The sequence below is a fragment of the Chelon labrosus genome, assembly GCF_963514085.1.
Source record: "Chelon labrosus genome assembly, chromosome: 13".
NCBI lineage: Eukaryota > Metazoa > Chordata > Actinopteri > Mugiliformes > Mugilidae > Chelon > Chelon labrosus.
Window position 1 is genome coordinate 24096896 of NC_140346.1, and position 17646 is coordinate 24114541.

Sequence of the window (17646 nt, forward strand, 5' to 3'; positions counted from 1 at the left end):
CGCCTATGCTGGGAGCGGGAGCGAGAGCACTACCTTCACCAGCAAGTCAGCTTGCTGTGCAAAAAAACAAAACAACCCAAGTAGGCCGAGCGAAAAACGCTGGTAAAACTACTTTTCCAAGGTAATAATATACACCTAAAGTGGGAGCGGGAGCGCACACACTGCCTTCACCACTACAGGGAACAACAACGAAAAACGGGCTACAACTTAGCGGATAACGGCGGTACAAATGTCGGGAGAGGGAGCGAGTACGCTGGCTTCACCAACAAATCAAACTACAACGAAAGACGGGTACAACCAACGGTGTACCGATACACAGGCAATAGGTCAAGCGGGCAACGCAGACCGCTAATGCCCGTAAATAATTACACAAATGTCGGGAGAGGGAGCGAGTACGCTGGCTTCACCAACAAATCAAACTACAACGAAAAACGGGTACAACCAACAGTGTACCGATACACAGCCAACAGGTCAAGCGGGCAACGCGACCGCTAATGCCCGAAAATAATAACACGAGCGTCGGGAGAGGGAGCGAGTATCACGCCGTCACCAACCTTATAACAAACGACTAAAACAAATACTCAAAGGGTGTCCGCGGTAAACCGCAACAAACCTCCCGTCTCAGCTCGTCGCAGCCTTTGGAGGGCGCAGCTCGCAGCTCCGACAACGTTGTCGCAAGGCTACCGGCGACGAAGCAGCAGTGAAGTACACGCTTAGTTCAGCTAGAACTTACTGACATACGTCTACCTGCAAAAGCGAGAAGATGAAAAGGAACAGATCCTCTGATGTCACCGGAAGATATAGGTTAGCCGGTGTCATCGGGGGTCACAGGTGACTCTGTTGGTATAAACACTCGACCTGCGCATGCGCGAGATGGAGACATTCAGTGCTGAAGCACCGCCTCTGGCGGTCAGTAAGGATGAAATAGAACTCCTTCTTTCCTGTTTGAAAGTGTTATATTACCTGTAAGTGCAGCACGTGTCAGCGTGGCCACTGATTGAGGAGCTGAATATTTTATGAGTAATTGGAGCCGTCTGGTTTTTGATCATTGACGGTAACAAATGCTGGCACGTCTAACCAGTGATGGAATTCTCTTCTGTTAAAGAGACAGCGGGTTTTGTCTTAGAGAAATGTTTCGATACGCGAGTCTCTGTTCTTGGTTATTTGGAGAGAGTGTTTGTTTTCAGTTGTACGATTCTTTGCTGCATCTTCGAGTCTGTCAGTGAATCAAAGCCTTTCATGTCCACAAAAGCCCGAGGTGTAACGAGCTGCTGTGAATAATTAGGATGTTTACAACGGCCTGCTTTTTGCTTGCCTTGATGAATTTCTGCACCTCAGAAAAAACTCCAGAGGAAAAGTAGCAACCTGCAGATGATAGGCTCTGAAAATGCAAAATAAAATTTATTGTTCTGCTCTCTCTGTTTGTTATAAGGTGTTCAATTCGTGTTTCAGTATAAAATCACATGTGCAGTAATAAGTTTGCGTACCGATGGTGCGTTCCATGTTCAAATGCACTAAGTGTGCAAAACAAACTGTAAATATAATCATTTATCAGACTAGAACACATAAAAAATGCAATATTTAGAGCATGATCAAGTCTGAAGGCCAAGCCTGACTGCATACATATTTGTGTCATGTATTCTGAAGGATTAGTCTTTTGAGTTTGCACTGCCAATTATTTCCCAGTACCTTGCATCTCTCATTTTACCCCCTAATGCTCCCGTAATAAACAAAAAACAAGAACAAACATGTCGAAAGCACTGCAGTCCATCCATACTCCCCTACTCATTCCTGTTAGGGGTCACTGCATGCATTGCTCAGAAGGCTGGAACGCACTCTAGACGGGCCACCAATCTATCACGAAGCTATCTGCTAAAAAAAATCAAATATGAATATTTTGATGTAAATGATGACCCAATAACTGACTGCATACGTCTTTCCTCTGACATCCTTCCGGCTCTGTAGATCCCAGCTGCGGCAGCGGTGACACGCCTCCACATAAAGCCACAGCGCCCCCTCCCAGCGAAGCCTCGTACGCTCAGAGTCGGCCCCACCCTCCCAACGCCCCGAGCCTGCAGCGCCGCAGCCTCCCGCCGCAGCACACCTCCCCGCTCGGTACGGACCTGCACCACGCGGCGCGAAAAAGAAAACTAGTGTCCAGCGTTCAGTTTGTGTGTCTTGTGTTGTGGCAGTGTCTCTGTGTTCACTCTGTCTGGAGGTCACATGAATGTGCAAGCAGGGGTCTGGAAGTGCTGATAAGCGCTCCACATATCTTCCATCTCTTTTATTGAAGTTACATGAGAGAGCACAAAGGCAGAGTAATTTGCAGATGCTACTCTTATGTGTATAACTGGGTGTGTATGAAACTAATTTTAAATGTAAGGCTTGCCATGATGCAAAAGTAAACACTGTAATTAGATTAGATTAGATAAATACTTGATTTATCCTGTGGGAAATTAGGTGTACAGTACCTTCATCACCTCTAAGATATCTAAGTTATCTTATAATATGAATATATAATGCTGTGTAAAAAATACAGTATTGGCAGCAATGACCACAGTCCAGTTGGTTCCTCACAGGGAGGTGTTGTATAGTCGTATGTCCTGAGGTACAAACGACCCCCTCAACCTGTCTGTGGAGCAGGACAGAGACAGCAGCCTGTCACTGGACGAGCTTCTCTGCCTGGCGATAGTGTAGAGGATGGTGAACATTGCTCATGATGGACCGGTCTTATATAGTCTAACACTGGCCATCATTTACCTGATCAGTTCCCTGTGTTTAGCAGAACATCAGGCTTCCTAAACTGAGCCACAGTCAAAACATTTAACCTTTTATCACCATCCATCCATAAAGAAAACTCTGCACAACTCATCTCGACAGTCATAAAGACTATTGTTGAAGTTATGATGGCTATAATAGTGTGAGTTCATGTTTTTTCCCCCTCCAGAGAGTCCCAATTTCAAAGAAAAAGCAATTCAGAATGAAAAGTAATTAACCAAGCAACTGAGTCAGTACACTAACGTATAGTAAGCGTTGCTGATCATTGCATCACGGCGGTGATACAGTACGGCACAGCCCGCTCTTCTCTGTTCTTTGCTGGAAGCTGCTGCAGCTGTTGTTATTCGTGTTGGCGTCTCTGCGGTGAACGTGGAGTATTGACACCATCCAGTGGCCACACTGTGCATGTCCGCGTGAGCTGTGAGCAGCTTCGGCATCCTGCAAATGAGTCTGTGTGAACAAGTGGAGCAGCAACTCCAGCTAGTGGCCGCTGCACAGCAGTGAAGTTCACTGAATTGTTTTTGGTTGCATTTCACGCAAAGATGATTTCTTTCCTCTCTCACATTTCTTTAGAAAATCTTTTGGAGATCCGAAGCTTTGCACAACACGTAAAAACGGTTTCTTTAAATTTTAATTCTCTAAGGCAAAAGTAGATGCAATTAAATGCTGCATGCAGGTTTTATCTACTTTATATATGTCGTTGTTTAATCTATGGATGTAGAGAATATTTTATTAAGTCCTACATTTGGATGTAGAGTCAAACTTGAGCAAAATATTCAAATTGTTTTCTGAAAGGCAGTGCAGTGTAGAAGTTTAAATCTAAATGTGTATTTTATTATGTGAAATAGTATGACTCATACAAACACTTTCTCTTCACAGCCTCCAGGAAAGAGTTGCAGAAGGACACAGATGCTGCACCGTCACCAAAGTCCTCTCCTAAAAGATGTGCCGTGGTTCCGCCCAAGCCACAATCCCCCGGTGAGTCAAAGTAGTATCTGCTACCTGTGCACACTGTATGCATGGGTAGTGTATCTGCTACCGTGTCTATGGTGTAATAGATCAAAGAAGCAGTCGTCATTAGTGCAATACCATCGCCCGCTACTGTAGCTTTAAAACCTGCAGCGGCTTTCCTCCGCCTGTCTCTCCCCACACTTCATTCTCGGGCTTTACCCATGGCAGCCTGACGTCGCCATAGCAACAAGCCTCAGCAGCTCTAACGCTAGCTCGGCTCCTTCAGCTCCAATCCCGCTGGCTCAGATTACAGCACTACAAATCAGCAGTTTGTGCTTTTCTCAGGGACCAGGCACGCACAACGGCAGCCGCATACCAAGTTCGAGTCCGGGTGACAAAAAGTTTCCATGCTGTATACATAATGCGCTCACACTGGGAAAGCATGAGTGTTTAGAGCTGAGGGTGGGAAATTGCTGCTGATCGGTCTGAGCGCTGAGCAGACTTGAGTAATGGTAAACTGGAAGGACCATTAGTCGCTGGAGGAGTAGATAAACGGCTGAGGTTAAAAGCAATCAGCAGTTAATTGGTGTGTGTGTGTCTGTGTGTGTGTGTGTGTGTGTGTGTGTGTGTAACCTGGAGTACACCAAAGCAAAACTGACAGATTGTTTTAGCAGCAGTACAAAACCAAAAGACATTATACAACTCCATTCATTTCAGTGACTGGGATCAGTAAATGGTTTGTATATTCCTCAACTCATGATTTTAACAATTCATTAATCATCAGTTATTCATTTCCCTTATCACCAATTGCTTGTGCATACTTTTATTTTATACGAGAATCTTGGCGTCACGTTACTTTTCATGTTTGCTATTCTTGTCCTGCTTTCTCAACCCCGCAGTTCGCGTGCGGACAGCAGCGGTTCACGGTTCGCTCCGGACCGAAAGGGCGCAGGAGCTGGACCGAGCCCTGATCCAGCAGCTGCGGGAGCGCTGTGAGCAGCAGGCCCTGCAGATGGAGAGCCTGCAGGCCCAGCTAAAGAAGGCCTCCCTGTGCCTGGATGTGTTCAGCATCACCACCCAGCACTTCTGTCTCAAGGTAGGCTTTAACAAAGCTCTTTGACGTCAGCGAGGTTCGAAGTAGCCCTATTCTCTCCTCCCCATTCCTTTTAATCATTTATTTGCCAGTTAGCTTTAATGCCGCTCTAAAATGAATGCTCAGTCTTGTTGCGCATTCATTTTGCATTCATTTTTTATTTTACATTCAGGCTATCCCACAGAACTGCTGTTAAAAAATGCACAAGAGCTGCAGTGAGCTCCAGGGAGCAGCTACAAAGAGTTTGCACAAACGCCACCTGTAGCATGCGGCTTTTGTTGTCAGCGTTACTTTGTTCACAAAAGCCAGCCGCTTGCTTTAAAACCTGTTGTGACGTTTTGAATGTGCAGGAGGATTTTGCCAGTAATAAAAACATTAAGTCAGATAAACTGAATAAGATAGGAAGTGAGCAATTTTGGGGACATGTATTATTTATTCACACAACTGCAAATACATAGTAGACGTTTATTTGATTGAGCTGCGTGGCATCATACGGTGTCGGCTGGTTGGTGTCAGTGTGCCGGTTCTATCCTGCGTGGATATCTGTGTTGGATCTAAATGCATTTGCTGTTCGTTGCAGTTCGACGGAAGGTTTGTTGTGCAAGGTAACCACTGCTACAGGTGTCAAACTCATACGCATTTCCCGAGACTGGCCGAGCGTGTTCCGCCTCTCAGACTTGTAGAGCTCGTTTCTTGCCCTTCCCCGGTCCTCTGCTTGCATTTCATCCCTTTCCCGGCCCCACCCAGGAGTTCTGCTCCTCGGTGGGAGATGATTAACGAGGTTAAAGCTTCCTGCGCGTGTCCGCCTGCGCTTTTATTGAGACTGATTGTCAAGCATGGCCTGAATACCATCTACGGGAGGATGGGTGGACGCGCAAATGAGAGACAATGGAGAGATACGCCTCCTGTTTAAATTTCCTTAAATGTTTATTCATTTATGCTTTCTTGCACATTCATGGTTACATGCAGCATGTCAGATAATAATTATAAGATATTATATTTCTGTGGTCTAATAGTTGTGGTTGAGATCTTTCAATGAAACTCTTCCCTTTACCTGTAAACCAGCATCATATGCTGAGTTTTAGGTTTTAGACCAAGTAAGACTGATATTCTTTTGCACGAGCTTCACCACCATTAAAGCTCTTGGATTTTTTTTGCAAGAAAGTTCACATCCAAAGCTCAAATATTAACATTGCAGCTTCAGCCAGAAAATAAATGATTTTCCACTGAGCATGTTTGCCTGTATGTAGCTGTTTTTCCTCAAGCTCGGTAACGGAGCAAATAATTGGCCGCTTATTGATCACCTCCCTCCCCCGTCCTCTCCTGCTGCACTCTTTTTGTTTTTTTTCCTCAAAGATGCAAGAGCACCTCGCATATGTGTGTGTGTGCGTGTGTTTGTGTGCGTGCGTCACTCCTTGCCATGCGTGTGAATGTAATATGAGGCGTGTTGGTGGGGGTTTATGGGGAGGGCAGGCAGAGCCGGGCTGAGGCTGGCAGTCTTTGTTCCAGCAGGGATAAATGATGGTCGCGAACCAGGAAACGAGGTGAGGCTCCGGTCCTCCCGTCTCTCCCGTCTCTCCTCCCCTCTCCATCCTCTGCTGGACACCCTCCCCCTCCCCTCTGTCTCTTTTTCTGTCTCTTTCTGGCACTTGCGTCTGAAACTGCTGCCTCCCCGGCCGGCTAAGGGATGCTGCTATCTGCTAGCCTAGTATGGGCCACTGCTGCTGTAGGCTCCATTTCCTCCCTCTGTGCTGCCTGGATAGAACGGTAAAGCCGGTGTCTTTCCTCAGGCGGCGGGCTCGTTCGAGCACCGAGGATTCCTTTATGTGTTTGTGTTTGTGCGCATGTGTGCTTTTGGTGGGGAGGTGTGAGGATGCCTTTCCATATGATGATTGTGTTACCTAGAGACTAGAGAGCTGGTGAAGAGTGGAAAGCTGTGTATGATTATGCTGAGTCAAAGCTGGCTTGTCTGTCGCTCGTTCCACCTTTTAATCCTCTGAGAGTTTGCAGGGACGTTGTGTCTTTAATGTACTAATGTATGTCTGCTGTTTATTTCTGCATGTATAACAGAGCTTTCATATTGGATGCATTATTCTCTTGCTTTCCTGATGGGGCTTAATTGTTAACAAGAAATCTAGGTACGTTCAGTTTTCCTTTTAAAACTAGAGATGTAGTTTCAGCTCCTCATGTGTAACACAGTGGCTTTTTATAGTCTTCACAGAGGGTTAATGAACTAATTACTGTGTCTCCTTCAAAATAAGCACCCCTCCTATACAAAGCAATGTTGATTTTAAAGTGTATTGTGATATAATCGAGAGAGGGATAGATATCAGATTAATCGTTTTGCTCAAATGTGATGATTTCCCTGTTTTAAATCACTGTAGGTGGAATCTTGTTGGGTTGTGGGCTTTTTAAAGTAATTGCTCATGTGAACAGTCCTGGGATTAGGTTGCCTTGGTGAGGGCCATATGGGAAAATCAGAATGCATGTCACATAGCTCCCCTGAGATCTGATCTGGGGGTCGTTCATCTGAGCAAGGTGGGGACTGATGGGTGGGAGCTGACATGAAAACTTCACGCTGGCCGTGTTTCATCCCTCCTGAGGTGACTGCAGACTCCTCCCGGTGACTGTACGTTCCCAGTAAGACCTCTTAGAGGGTGACATCATGACTGCCGAGACACACTGTTTACTGTCTCATGCATTTTTCACCGGCTCCTCTCCGTCTCTCTCCATTTCATCTTCACTTTCTGTAGCCGCTTGTCCTGTGAAGGGTCGCAGGGGTGCTGGAGTCTGTCCCAGCTGTCATCAGGCGAGAGATAGGGTACACTCTGGACAGGTCGCCAGTCTATCGCAGGGCTAACACAGATAGAGAGACAGACAACCACCCACACTCACATGCACACCTACGGCCAATTTAGAATAATGAGCATGTTTTTGGACAGTGGGAGGAAGCCGGAGTACCTGGAGAGAACCCACGCAGACGTGAGGCATCAGTGCTAACCGCCACGCCACTGTGACACCCCTCTCTCCGTTTCTTTTCCTTTAAAAAAAATCAGTTCTTTGTGACCTCCGCCTTATATCCAGTCAACAGCGAGCGTCGTCATTATACTACATGCGGATCAATAATTATGTGGTGTGTCTTCCTCTGGGAAAAGGGTGTGTTTTGAGGGTGTCACATCATGAGGGTCCCTGAGTGGATACGGGACGGGGCCTTTGTGAGGGCTGTTTATATTGACTTGCTTAAAGACTTGCATAAAATTGACCCTTATGTGCTGCCATGAAGCATTTAATTTTAACAACCACAGCGATCGATCTGTTGGCCAGATATTAGCATCTAGCACGAAAGACATTTCCGTGCTTTGCTTCACATGTGGTAGAACGAGATGTTTTAGTAAAAGAAGCGACAAATCAGTGTTGTAATGCAAAGATGTGCAACATTAAGGGCTTAAATCATAGTTTTCTCCCCCCTCCCCGCTTTTTATGTTACTCATATTGACTACAGTACCTGCATAAATAAAAACACACACAAACAGTCATCTTTATGACAGTTCATTGTTCACCAGTCAGTCTATTATTCATATTTTCAATGCCATTTTGCTTCAGTTACATCCCGGGGTTGTTTGACTTGTTTTGGTTTCATTTGTATTGATTTATAGTGTTATATTTTACTTTTTTTTAGTTTTAATATTTGTTTTATTTGTTTTCACTTTATACTCTGGGGCTGTTATCAGCTGAGAGATATAAAACGTCTAGAATTACAATGCATCATTTGAGAGGGTAATTAACTCACAGCACTGTAGACGGTCAACATTGCTTAATGTCAAAGGAATACCCCCACATGCTACATGCTACATTCTACATGCTGATGGATGAACGGGTGGCCTTGTAACATTGTGCCTCACCTCGTATCTTATTTTAGTCATCTGACCTGTGAAGTACGTCAAAGGGAAAGTGGGTGACACCAGCGTTCAAACCCAGGATCCGCTGACAGTGATTGTGTCGTCTTTTAACCGTCATTAGCATCTAGCACAAATGAAAATTAAAATGCGGCCTTGAGTCTTTGCCAGAGACACTAAAATCTGTTCGTACATCTGTTTGCATTTCAGAGTGAGAGCGCCATTGTGAAGGAGAGGGAACTGTCCCTGGAGCTCTCCAGAATCAGGGATGAAGTGGGTAAGTGGGATCGCGGCGCAACGCATATGGCACCACGGGGAAGAGAGAAAGCCGTGGTTCCCCCACAGCTCACAACATATGATGCATTATACAGTATGCAAGATATGAGAAGTACAGTTAACGTGGCCCCTGGGAGCCCACACTGCTGATGGAGGTCTGAACTCAAAAAATAAACACGTGTTATTTGGGAGATTACAATACTAAAATAAAGAAATCCTGATCTTTTTTCTTTTCTTTTGTAATTATTACAAAATAAATTTGAATCTGATGAAACAAACTCCATCTCTGCACTGTGTTCCAGCTTTTAGTGTCGCACACTGGGAGCAACTGCAGCAGGAGAAGGAGGAACTGGAGCGTCGTTTTGAGGCTGAGCTGCAGGGATTGCGGGCTCGGCAGCAGAAGGAGCTGGGAGCGCTGGAGGAGCGCCTGAGGGCCCACCACAGGGACGAGACCGAGAGCCTGCAGGCCCAACAGCGGGCCGAGCTGGAGGAGCTCCGGTTCAAGCAGGAGGAGGAGGTGAGCGTCCCGATGCAGACTGGATCCGAGCTGGACTGCACTCGTGTGCATCTGCAGCTGAAACTGTTTGTTCACGTGGGAAAAAATTACAGTCACTTGCCAGTTCATTAGGTACACTAGTGGAAATAAAAGCATTCTAATCTAAAGGTCCTGTACTAAATCCCCCTTCGTATTATTAATTTTGGCCGTAGCTCGAGGAGATGACTGAGAACCACGAGGCAACCTTGATGGAGATGGAGACAGCTCACAACGATACTCTGGCCACTCTGCAGGACGAGCATGCCAGGACTGTGAAGAGTAAGCCCTGCTATTAAATCCTGTTTCCCTCCCATACTGACTCACTGTCCTGATGGTGAATCATAATACTCTGTATATGCTATTATATCTCGTTTCAGATTTGAAGATGGCCCACGAACAGCAGAGGAAGTCTCTGGAAGAAGAGTTTCAAAAGATCAGACTGTCACTGCAGGTTAGCGGCTCTCTTTAAAAACACGCTCTTGTGATACATAGTTTAACAAATTGTGTTGCTATTGACATCAAAATAATATTTCCTCCGGTCGACAGGATCAGGTGGACACGCTGACGTTTCAGAATCGAAGCCTCAGGGATCGAGCCAAGCGATTTGAAGAAGCCCTTCGCAGGAGCACAGATGAGCAGATCGTGGTAACGGCTTCATGATACAGAACGACGCACTGACTGCTGCAACCGGAGGAAAGTTACAGAAAACATTGTTCTAAGGACTGATTGTGGTTTTCTTTGCTTTTTTCCCCCCAGGATGCTTTGGAACCGTATAAACACATCGAGGAGGACCTGAAGAGCCTAAAAGAAGTTCTGGAGATGAAAAATCAACAGATTCATCAGCAGGAGCTGAAGATTTCAGAACTGGAAAAAATAGTAGGCTTCAAGTTTCTGCTTTAGTTAAAAGGAAATAAGAGTATTAAACTCACTAGGAGCAGCTGCACATTTCTATGACTCGTCTTGGGCAAAAGTTCTGCACATAGACGAGTGCAGAAATACGCACACATACAACAACACACAACACACTACCTAGCAGAGAGGGACATTGTGTGTGTGCCAAATGTTCAAAATAAAAGCACCAAATTGCATACAGAGACCCCCAGCTTTATACATACACACATATACAACAAAACACACTTGCAAATTAAAAGCCTGCAGAAACTCAACAGTAGCCTGGATTTTGACCAAAAGCCACAATTCCCAAACAGGTATTACAGGAGAGTCAACCAACGCAGACAACCAGTTTATTAACCTTTCAGAATAAAATTTCCAAGATGCAAAAAGGAGCTGACGAACAGGCTTTTTTTGAAGCCAGGGTTTTCCATAAAGGCCCCGTCAGGGACCAAAGGAAGCGTCAGTTTGTATGTTGGATTTTCAAAATAAAAGCACCAAGCTACTCCTTCAAAATAAAAGCATGAAACCCCAACTAGAACCTAATAAAGAGGCTGCACAGAAGCAATGCCTTTCAAAAGAGTTTTAACTCCTGATACAAAGGACTTTGTGAAAGTTGTATTTTCAAAATAAAAGCCCACGACTACTTACTACAGAAGTGCAGAAGAAAGCTGGACTTTCAAAATAAAACATCCCAAATGTGACAGTTAACAGCTTGTTGAGATTTATAAAGGATTTTGGTCTCAGAGAAGGAGTCATGAAGGGCATCATGGCTGCAATCGTCTCTGTCGGACAAATGTTTACTTTCCGAAGACATTTAGCATATTTCCCTGCGTTGCTTGTTCTGTACTGTCATTCATCATTAGAAGAATTTAATGTTGTGCATCTTTTCGTCTTTGTTTTTGAGCAGGCTGAAAAGAATGTGTACCTGGAGGAGAGAGTACAGGTGCTGCAGCAGCAGAACGAAGACCTGAAGGAACGCATAGACAAGAATCTCGCTGTGTCCAGGTCAGTATGAATGCGTGCTGCTGCGTTGGTTTAGAAGCAGAAACTAAAGGAGTACTTCTAGTCTAACAGTAATAAACTGACCCATGGTAAGAGACAGTTAGGCCTAAAAATCCTGCTCAGTATTATATTTGAAATATTTATACGTGAATCTGGGATGTTAAAAGAAATTCTTAAGAACTATTTGTGAATTATTCATTTTCCTTTAACCTGTCTCGCTTATGTCTACTTAGTAATGTCTGTGCACAAAGTAGAACAAATTTAGACAAATGTTTAAAGACTCCCACCTCTAACCTTTTCCTGTCCCAATTCCTTCCTCAGGCAACTCTCCGAGGAGAATGCGAACCTGCAAGTGAACGTGGAGAAGGAGAGCAACGAGAAGAAGCGCCTGAGTCGCACCAACGAGGAGCTGCTGTGGCGTCTGCAGACGGGCGAGCTGAGCCCTCACATGTCCCCCACCTCCTCCCCCATCCACCGGCCCTGCTCCGGACCGGGCTCACCTGCACGCCCACACTCCTACCATCAATGATACACGGTGGAAGTCCTTCTATCTTTTTATTTCATCTGGTGTTAAAAATCCAGATTTTTTATTTCGTAAGAACACTTCAATGAATGTTCCTCTCGTTAAGAAACGTAGGATTTTACACTCGATGGATTGACGCAAAGTAGGTTTTGGGACAACCCACTCGCATATGTGAAGCATTTCCAAAGTCGAACAGCAGGAATTTTAATCTCTGACCTAACGAATTGTATTAATGATCACACCTCTTATTATTCAAGAGGGAATTGTCTATCCTTCACTTGTTTTCTATTCCACACAAAACGCCCCCCCACCAAACAGATGCACTGCAAAACTCCAGCGTGACGAGAGACCCGGTCCTTGTAGGTGTCAGAGAGCAGAATCAAAGTCACGGTGCCTCCATTTCCACGCTCCCGCCTCCCATTTACATCTCCACCGTCATCCCAGCGCTCAGGATGATGAACGAAGAAGCAAACCTCAACAACCTAAAGAAGCGCCTTTTGCCATCCTTTCTCTCCCACCAGCAACAACTACGGGGTCACAGGCAAAACTCTGAGTAAAATCACAAAACTACCTTCAGTCAGTTTCTCTAAAAGAGCGGATTCTTCTCTGGGGCATGTTGACATTTTCAAGTATTTCATATGTGGTGAGAGTATGAATGACTTACCCAGCCATCAAACCTCAATCAGCCATCCCACTCTCCTCTTAAACAACTCAAACTGTCAGCATTTACTTGAAAAGTGTGCTTACGACATTACCCTTAAACCCACTGAACTGCCAACACAGTGTAACTATATATTTGAGTTTAATTTGTAAAGTCTGTAAATGTATTGCATGGTTTTGTCTTCCAGCTATAATGAACTTTATTTAAGGATTACCTAGAGCGTGACGATATGGAAGCGGAAAGGCAAAGGGGCAGCGCATCTTATTTTCTAAGGAAGCTGAGGAGGATTAATTCAAATGATACCAAGAAATAATCACTGTACCATACGTTTCAAACCGATTACGTTGTTTCCCCTCGCCGTCGCTCGAGCTAGGAACATATAATCCGTCAAAATAAGAACGCAGGATCCGTAGAAGCCACCAAGGGGGAAATCATTAAACACGGCAGTTCATTGTGTGCTGTAGCTGTCGTACGTTTGGAGCTATAATTGCTGCGGAATCAGCCATAAACGGTGCAGGGCGCTGCAAAGTGTAGATCTGTTGTAGATGTTTCATTGCTCCTCTTTAAGAGTCGCCTTGTTTTCTGGGTTTTCACCGCAGGAGGACATTATAATGGGTTCCCAAAATTTCCACCAACCTCCGATTGACTTTTGGCAAACGAGCATAAAATAAAACTGTGGCTGCAGCGTTACCTCATTTCTCATTGTAGAGAATATTCTCAGGTCTTGAGGAGAATCGTAGTCATCAAAGGGAAGCAGCTGCTGTACATGTTTGTATTAATTGCACTTTTTTTCCTTTTTTCCAAGTTTACATAATCACTCATCTCTGAGGTTTTGCAAGAATATTTTAAAGAGCTTCAGGAAATGTAGAAAACTAAACTGAAATAGTGTTTCGTTCCATTAACGGAATATTACGGTGATAAATTTCTGTTATTCAGCTGCTCAGATGTGCTCACATGTGGAAATCTGGGGTGTGATTGTGCGTGAGCTGCGTTTACTGTTAGGACAACAAGTTGATCAGCTTGTGGGATTCTGCTGTGTTCTTAAAAGAAAGTGGATTTTTTTTTTGTTTCTCTCCTTCAGGTTCTCCGATTGCACTGATTGCCTCTGTGTCCCGTGGACATGACCTTGCTCTCTTTTGCTGAACGTTTGTTGGACACTAGAATTAAGAGGTTTTGTTTACACTACGCATCCACCCGTCGGAGGGTGCAGGCGCGCCACGTGGGCGCCGTCGCTTCTGTTGGTCGTTTACAGAGCTTACGTTGTTTTAAGATTGTATTCAGTATTTCAGAAATCCACGCTCTGGGTTTATATGAAAGCATGTCTTCATCAGGTTGTTTTACGTTTCTTGTGCATTTCATTGATTGATTTGTTCGTTCGTCCTCCTCCAGAGCTGTAGCTTAGCTGGTTAAAATATTGTGGTCAATGATGACGATTAATGTCCATAATGTATATGTTGCACTTTGTATTTAAGTATTAAATCACAGTTAGTATATATAATATGTGTAGAAATTTGATGTGGATATACATTTAAATATATAATTATGAAATGGAGCGCCTTCTTCTCAGTCAAACTGTCAAATGTTTTTTGATTAACAATTGATAATGCAGCATTTGATAGTAAACACACCGAGATGACGCTCTTCTAACAGTAGTACATGACTATATTTAAATTCTATTGAGCTTGCTTCCTCTGACATTAATCACTTCCTCTGCATGAAGTTCTGCATCATGTCTATGGGCAGTGGGAAGATGATGGTGGAGTTCTTCTCTGCTGCGATGGCGTTGAGAGTCTGAAGGTAACGCAGCTGGAGACCAGAGGGTGACTCAGCGATCACCAGAGAGGCTTCTTTCAGGGCCCTGGAGGCGTTCATCTCTCCCTCCGCAGCTATAATCTGAAACACAGTCGGGCAGACCGTCGTTATTCCTAACGCTCTCTCACTATTGCGAGTTTCTCGTGGTTTGAGAAGAAATGAGCCCTTCCCCTGCTCTCCTCACCTTAGCCCTGGCCTCCCTGCTGGCCTCTGCCTCCGCCGCCATGGCTCGCTGCAGCTGCTGGGGCAGCTTCACGTCCTTGATCTCAACGCGCTCCACCTTGATCCCCCACGGATCCGTGGCTTCATCCAGGGCTCCCTGTATTGTCACATAATATACTGACAATCAATCAAATGACTAATGAAACGAATCACCCAACTCTATTAGCCCATTATTTTGGTTTTTAAGAAAATTGTGACAGTCAAAATTAATTTAAAGTAACAGATTACTTAAACAGGTTATCCATAACATATGGTCAAAACTGACTAATGTGAAGAAAGTATGCAGGATAATGACTTAAATAGCAAACTTTTAATAACTTACTGTACAGAAACAAAGAATAGCCATACAAAGAAAAGCTGATAACCTTCAGAACTAGAAAAAAAGGCACCTGGAGGCTAGGATGCAAGTAGTTGACCTAAAGATCATGTTTTGCTGCCTCCTCAAACTCAAAAAGTCAAAGTTTTAGATCTGCAGTGACCACGGTCCAGCTGGTTCCTCAAAGGGAGGCGTTGTATAGTTGTACGCCTGAGGTTTTTATGTTCAGCTCTTTACTTCTCTTTACTTCTCCGTCCATCCTCACCTGCATACTGAGTGAAATGCCCTCTCTATCCGACAGAAGTTCTGCAAGGTTTTTGGTTCCCAGTACGTTCCTCAGGGTGGTTTGAGCCAGAAGCCGCGTGGACGAGTGCGCGTTGGACACATTGGCCACAGAGGAGATGGGGCAGTGTATGCGGAAGTACACCACACCATCCACGGACACTGTCACAGAGTCTCTGGTTAGAATCTGGAAAGGTAAAATAAATAATAATGTTTTAATAATGGAGAGAAAAATGAGAAGAAGTGATGAGAGAGGAGAAAAAGAAAAAAAGAAACTACCTCTTGTGGAGGAATATCAAACGATATGGTTCTCAGATCAACCTTCACACAGCTGTCAGTGCAGGGCAGAACAAAAAAAAGCCCTGGAAAGATAAATACCAAATGATATGGAACAGTGATTCATTTTCTGCCATTTCCTGAAATCCTTTTTCCTCCTGTGTGTGTTCTCATGTGTGTGACATATTCAACCACAAACCTGGCCCTTTAGGTTTCCTGTCCGCGATCCGGCCGAGTCTAAAAATGACTGCTCGCTCATACTCCTTCACTATCTGGACATTAGAGACAACCACAGAGGCCACAATCAAATCAGCGTAGAGGGAAAAGAAGAACTCCAGTTTTGTATGTGGCCACACCAGTGCACTGATTTCAACATGTGGTCAGACTGCAATCAAAACCCTGATATACTCTACCTTGACACACATAAATATTGTGATGGGGAAGGTTGCGCCCACGAAGATGAGGGATACGATCACCAGCAGCCAACCAAAGCATCCCAGACCGCCTGAGTTCTTATCTGTGGAGAGAGCGGAAACACTTTGCAAGCGTGTAGAAAAAATAGTCCCACGGTTGTGAGCATTTAAATCCAACCTAAAGGTTATTGTGTTGACATAATTAAGCCAGTAACACGATCCGGTGGGACGGCAACCTTTCATTAAAGGCGACACAAAACATCACGCGGTCAGGCAGAGAGCTGCGCTGGATCCATGTTGTCATTTGTCACTAATGCTGTAATTAATCTCTGAGGAAAGTCACATCGAGTTTTGTGTGAACTTACTGGACTACTAGCATCTCATCTAGATCCATTATGACATCTTAGCTTTTTTTTTCCTGAACAACAATCAAAATGTATTTGATTTACAATAATATAAAAGCACCGGTTACATATAAAGTTGGTTATACAGTCAATGTAGAAAGCAAAACAGACACAAGAAGCCAATTTGAGAAGCTTGAACCAAAGTTGTGTGACTTAAACACCCAGAACCCCCCCCCCCCCCCAAGAAAACAACAACAACAACAAAACATTTCAATTTTCTCTTGATTGACTTTAATGTCCATTTGCCAAACTGGCTCATACATCACTTGGGCGCCCTGGGAGGAAGTAGCCGGTACATTTCTCTCTCTCTCCAGAGAGCTGTCGGAGCTGGGGAAAAGTATATGATACTTACCAAGATTTTCTTTTTCCAATTCGGTGTCTGAAATCAGGTTTGCAAATGGATAGATGTAAAAGTAGTAGGATTTATGAAGGGAGGGAGGAGCTGGATGAGCAACATGGGAGCCAGTAAAGGGTGTTTTTCTCATTAAAGGTTAATGTATAGCCCTGAACAGGTATGTTGCTTGTATCCAGATAGTGAGCTTGAGACATACGTGACATGCTCACTTATTTATATTCAGCACCTTTCCATTGTTCTTAGCGCTACGTCTCAATTCCTAAACTAATAATAAACAAAATCAGCCCTCAAGCAAATATAGTTGATCCCCTTCATATCCTTCTAATTAACTAAGCCACAAATGCCACTTTTTAAAACATCATAGGAAGCGTTTACCTTCAATATTGTCCGTGCTGCTCTGAATTTTACTTTGCGTGATCATCTCTCCTGTGCTGGATGCTGCCGAGATCATTAGTGAGTTGTTTTAGTGATGGAGCAAGAGGAGCAGAGCTGCACTTATTTACCCGTCTGTTCTCCCTGCAGGGTGTGGCCTACCTACACACCATCCTCATCCTCACCGTCATCTCTCTGTAGCTTTACATAACCAAATTCACAGTCCCCATTAGGTGTGTGTGTGACTCAAGCAGGTAACGTGACCCGTGGAGTCTTGTATCGTCAAACTTTTCCATTATATTCCTGTGCGCAGGTCCGGGAGCCTCACCTGTTCAGTGCGGGTTATGAATAAATAATGAGTGGTGTCCAAGTTGTGAGACATGAGATGGGAGGAAGGAGGAGGAAGACATGCTCACAAGTTGAATTAAGAAAATAATTATCATATAAAATTAACTAACAGTGAAGGTGATGTGTATGTTTGTGTGAGCTGTAGGAATTAAAGTGAGCAGCTCCTTATTTGCCAGTGATTCATTTTCAGTGAGGTCGGCTGAATCGACTGTCACATGATGCTTAGTCACATGTTTA

At 44.4% G+C, this 17646-nt stretch overlaps 1 protein-coding gene across 1 annotated transcript; it reads right to left on the minus strand.

Annotated features, from left to right (window-relative positions):
• Positions 1 to 13423: 13423 nt before the first annotated feature.
• On the minus strand, positions 13424 to 17434 carry stoml3a (stomatin (EPB72)-like 3a). Its single transcript, XM_084558558.1, has 8 exons — positions 17065 to 17434; positions 16687 to 16713; positions 15931 to 16034; positions 15717 to 15789; positions 15521 to 15603; positions 15225 to 15428; positions 14606 to 14740; positions 13424 to 14502 (listed from the first exon to the last, which is right to left on the minus strand). Exons 1-8 carry the CDS (start codon positions 17138 to 17140, stop codon positions 14311 to 14313), a joined length of 894 nt encoding a protein of 297 aa, XP_084414684.1. The 5' UTR covers positions 17141 to 17434; the 3' UTR covers positions 13424 to 14310.
• Between the last annotated feature and the right edge of the window lie 212 nt (positions 17435 to 17646).

What these genes read in the sequence shown, in the direction of transcription:
- stoml3a (XM_084558558.1), bottom strand. Translation starts at nt 17,140, where the DNA reads ATGATCTCGGCAGCATCCAGCACAGGAGAGATGATCACGCAAAGTAAA. An exon ending in GCATTTCACTCAGTATGCAG is followed by an intron (nt 14,741 to 15,224) that starts GTGAGGATGGAC and finishes GTGACAATACAG; the next exon opens with GGAGCCCTGGATGAAGCCAC. An exon ending in GCAGGGAGGCCAGGGCTAAG is followed by an intron (nt 14,503 to 14,605) that starts GTGAGGAGAGCA and finishes ACTGTGTTTCAG; the next exon opens with ATTATAGCTGCGGAGGGAGA.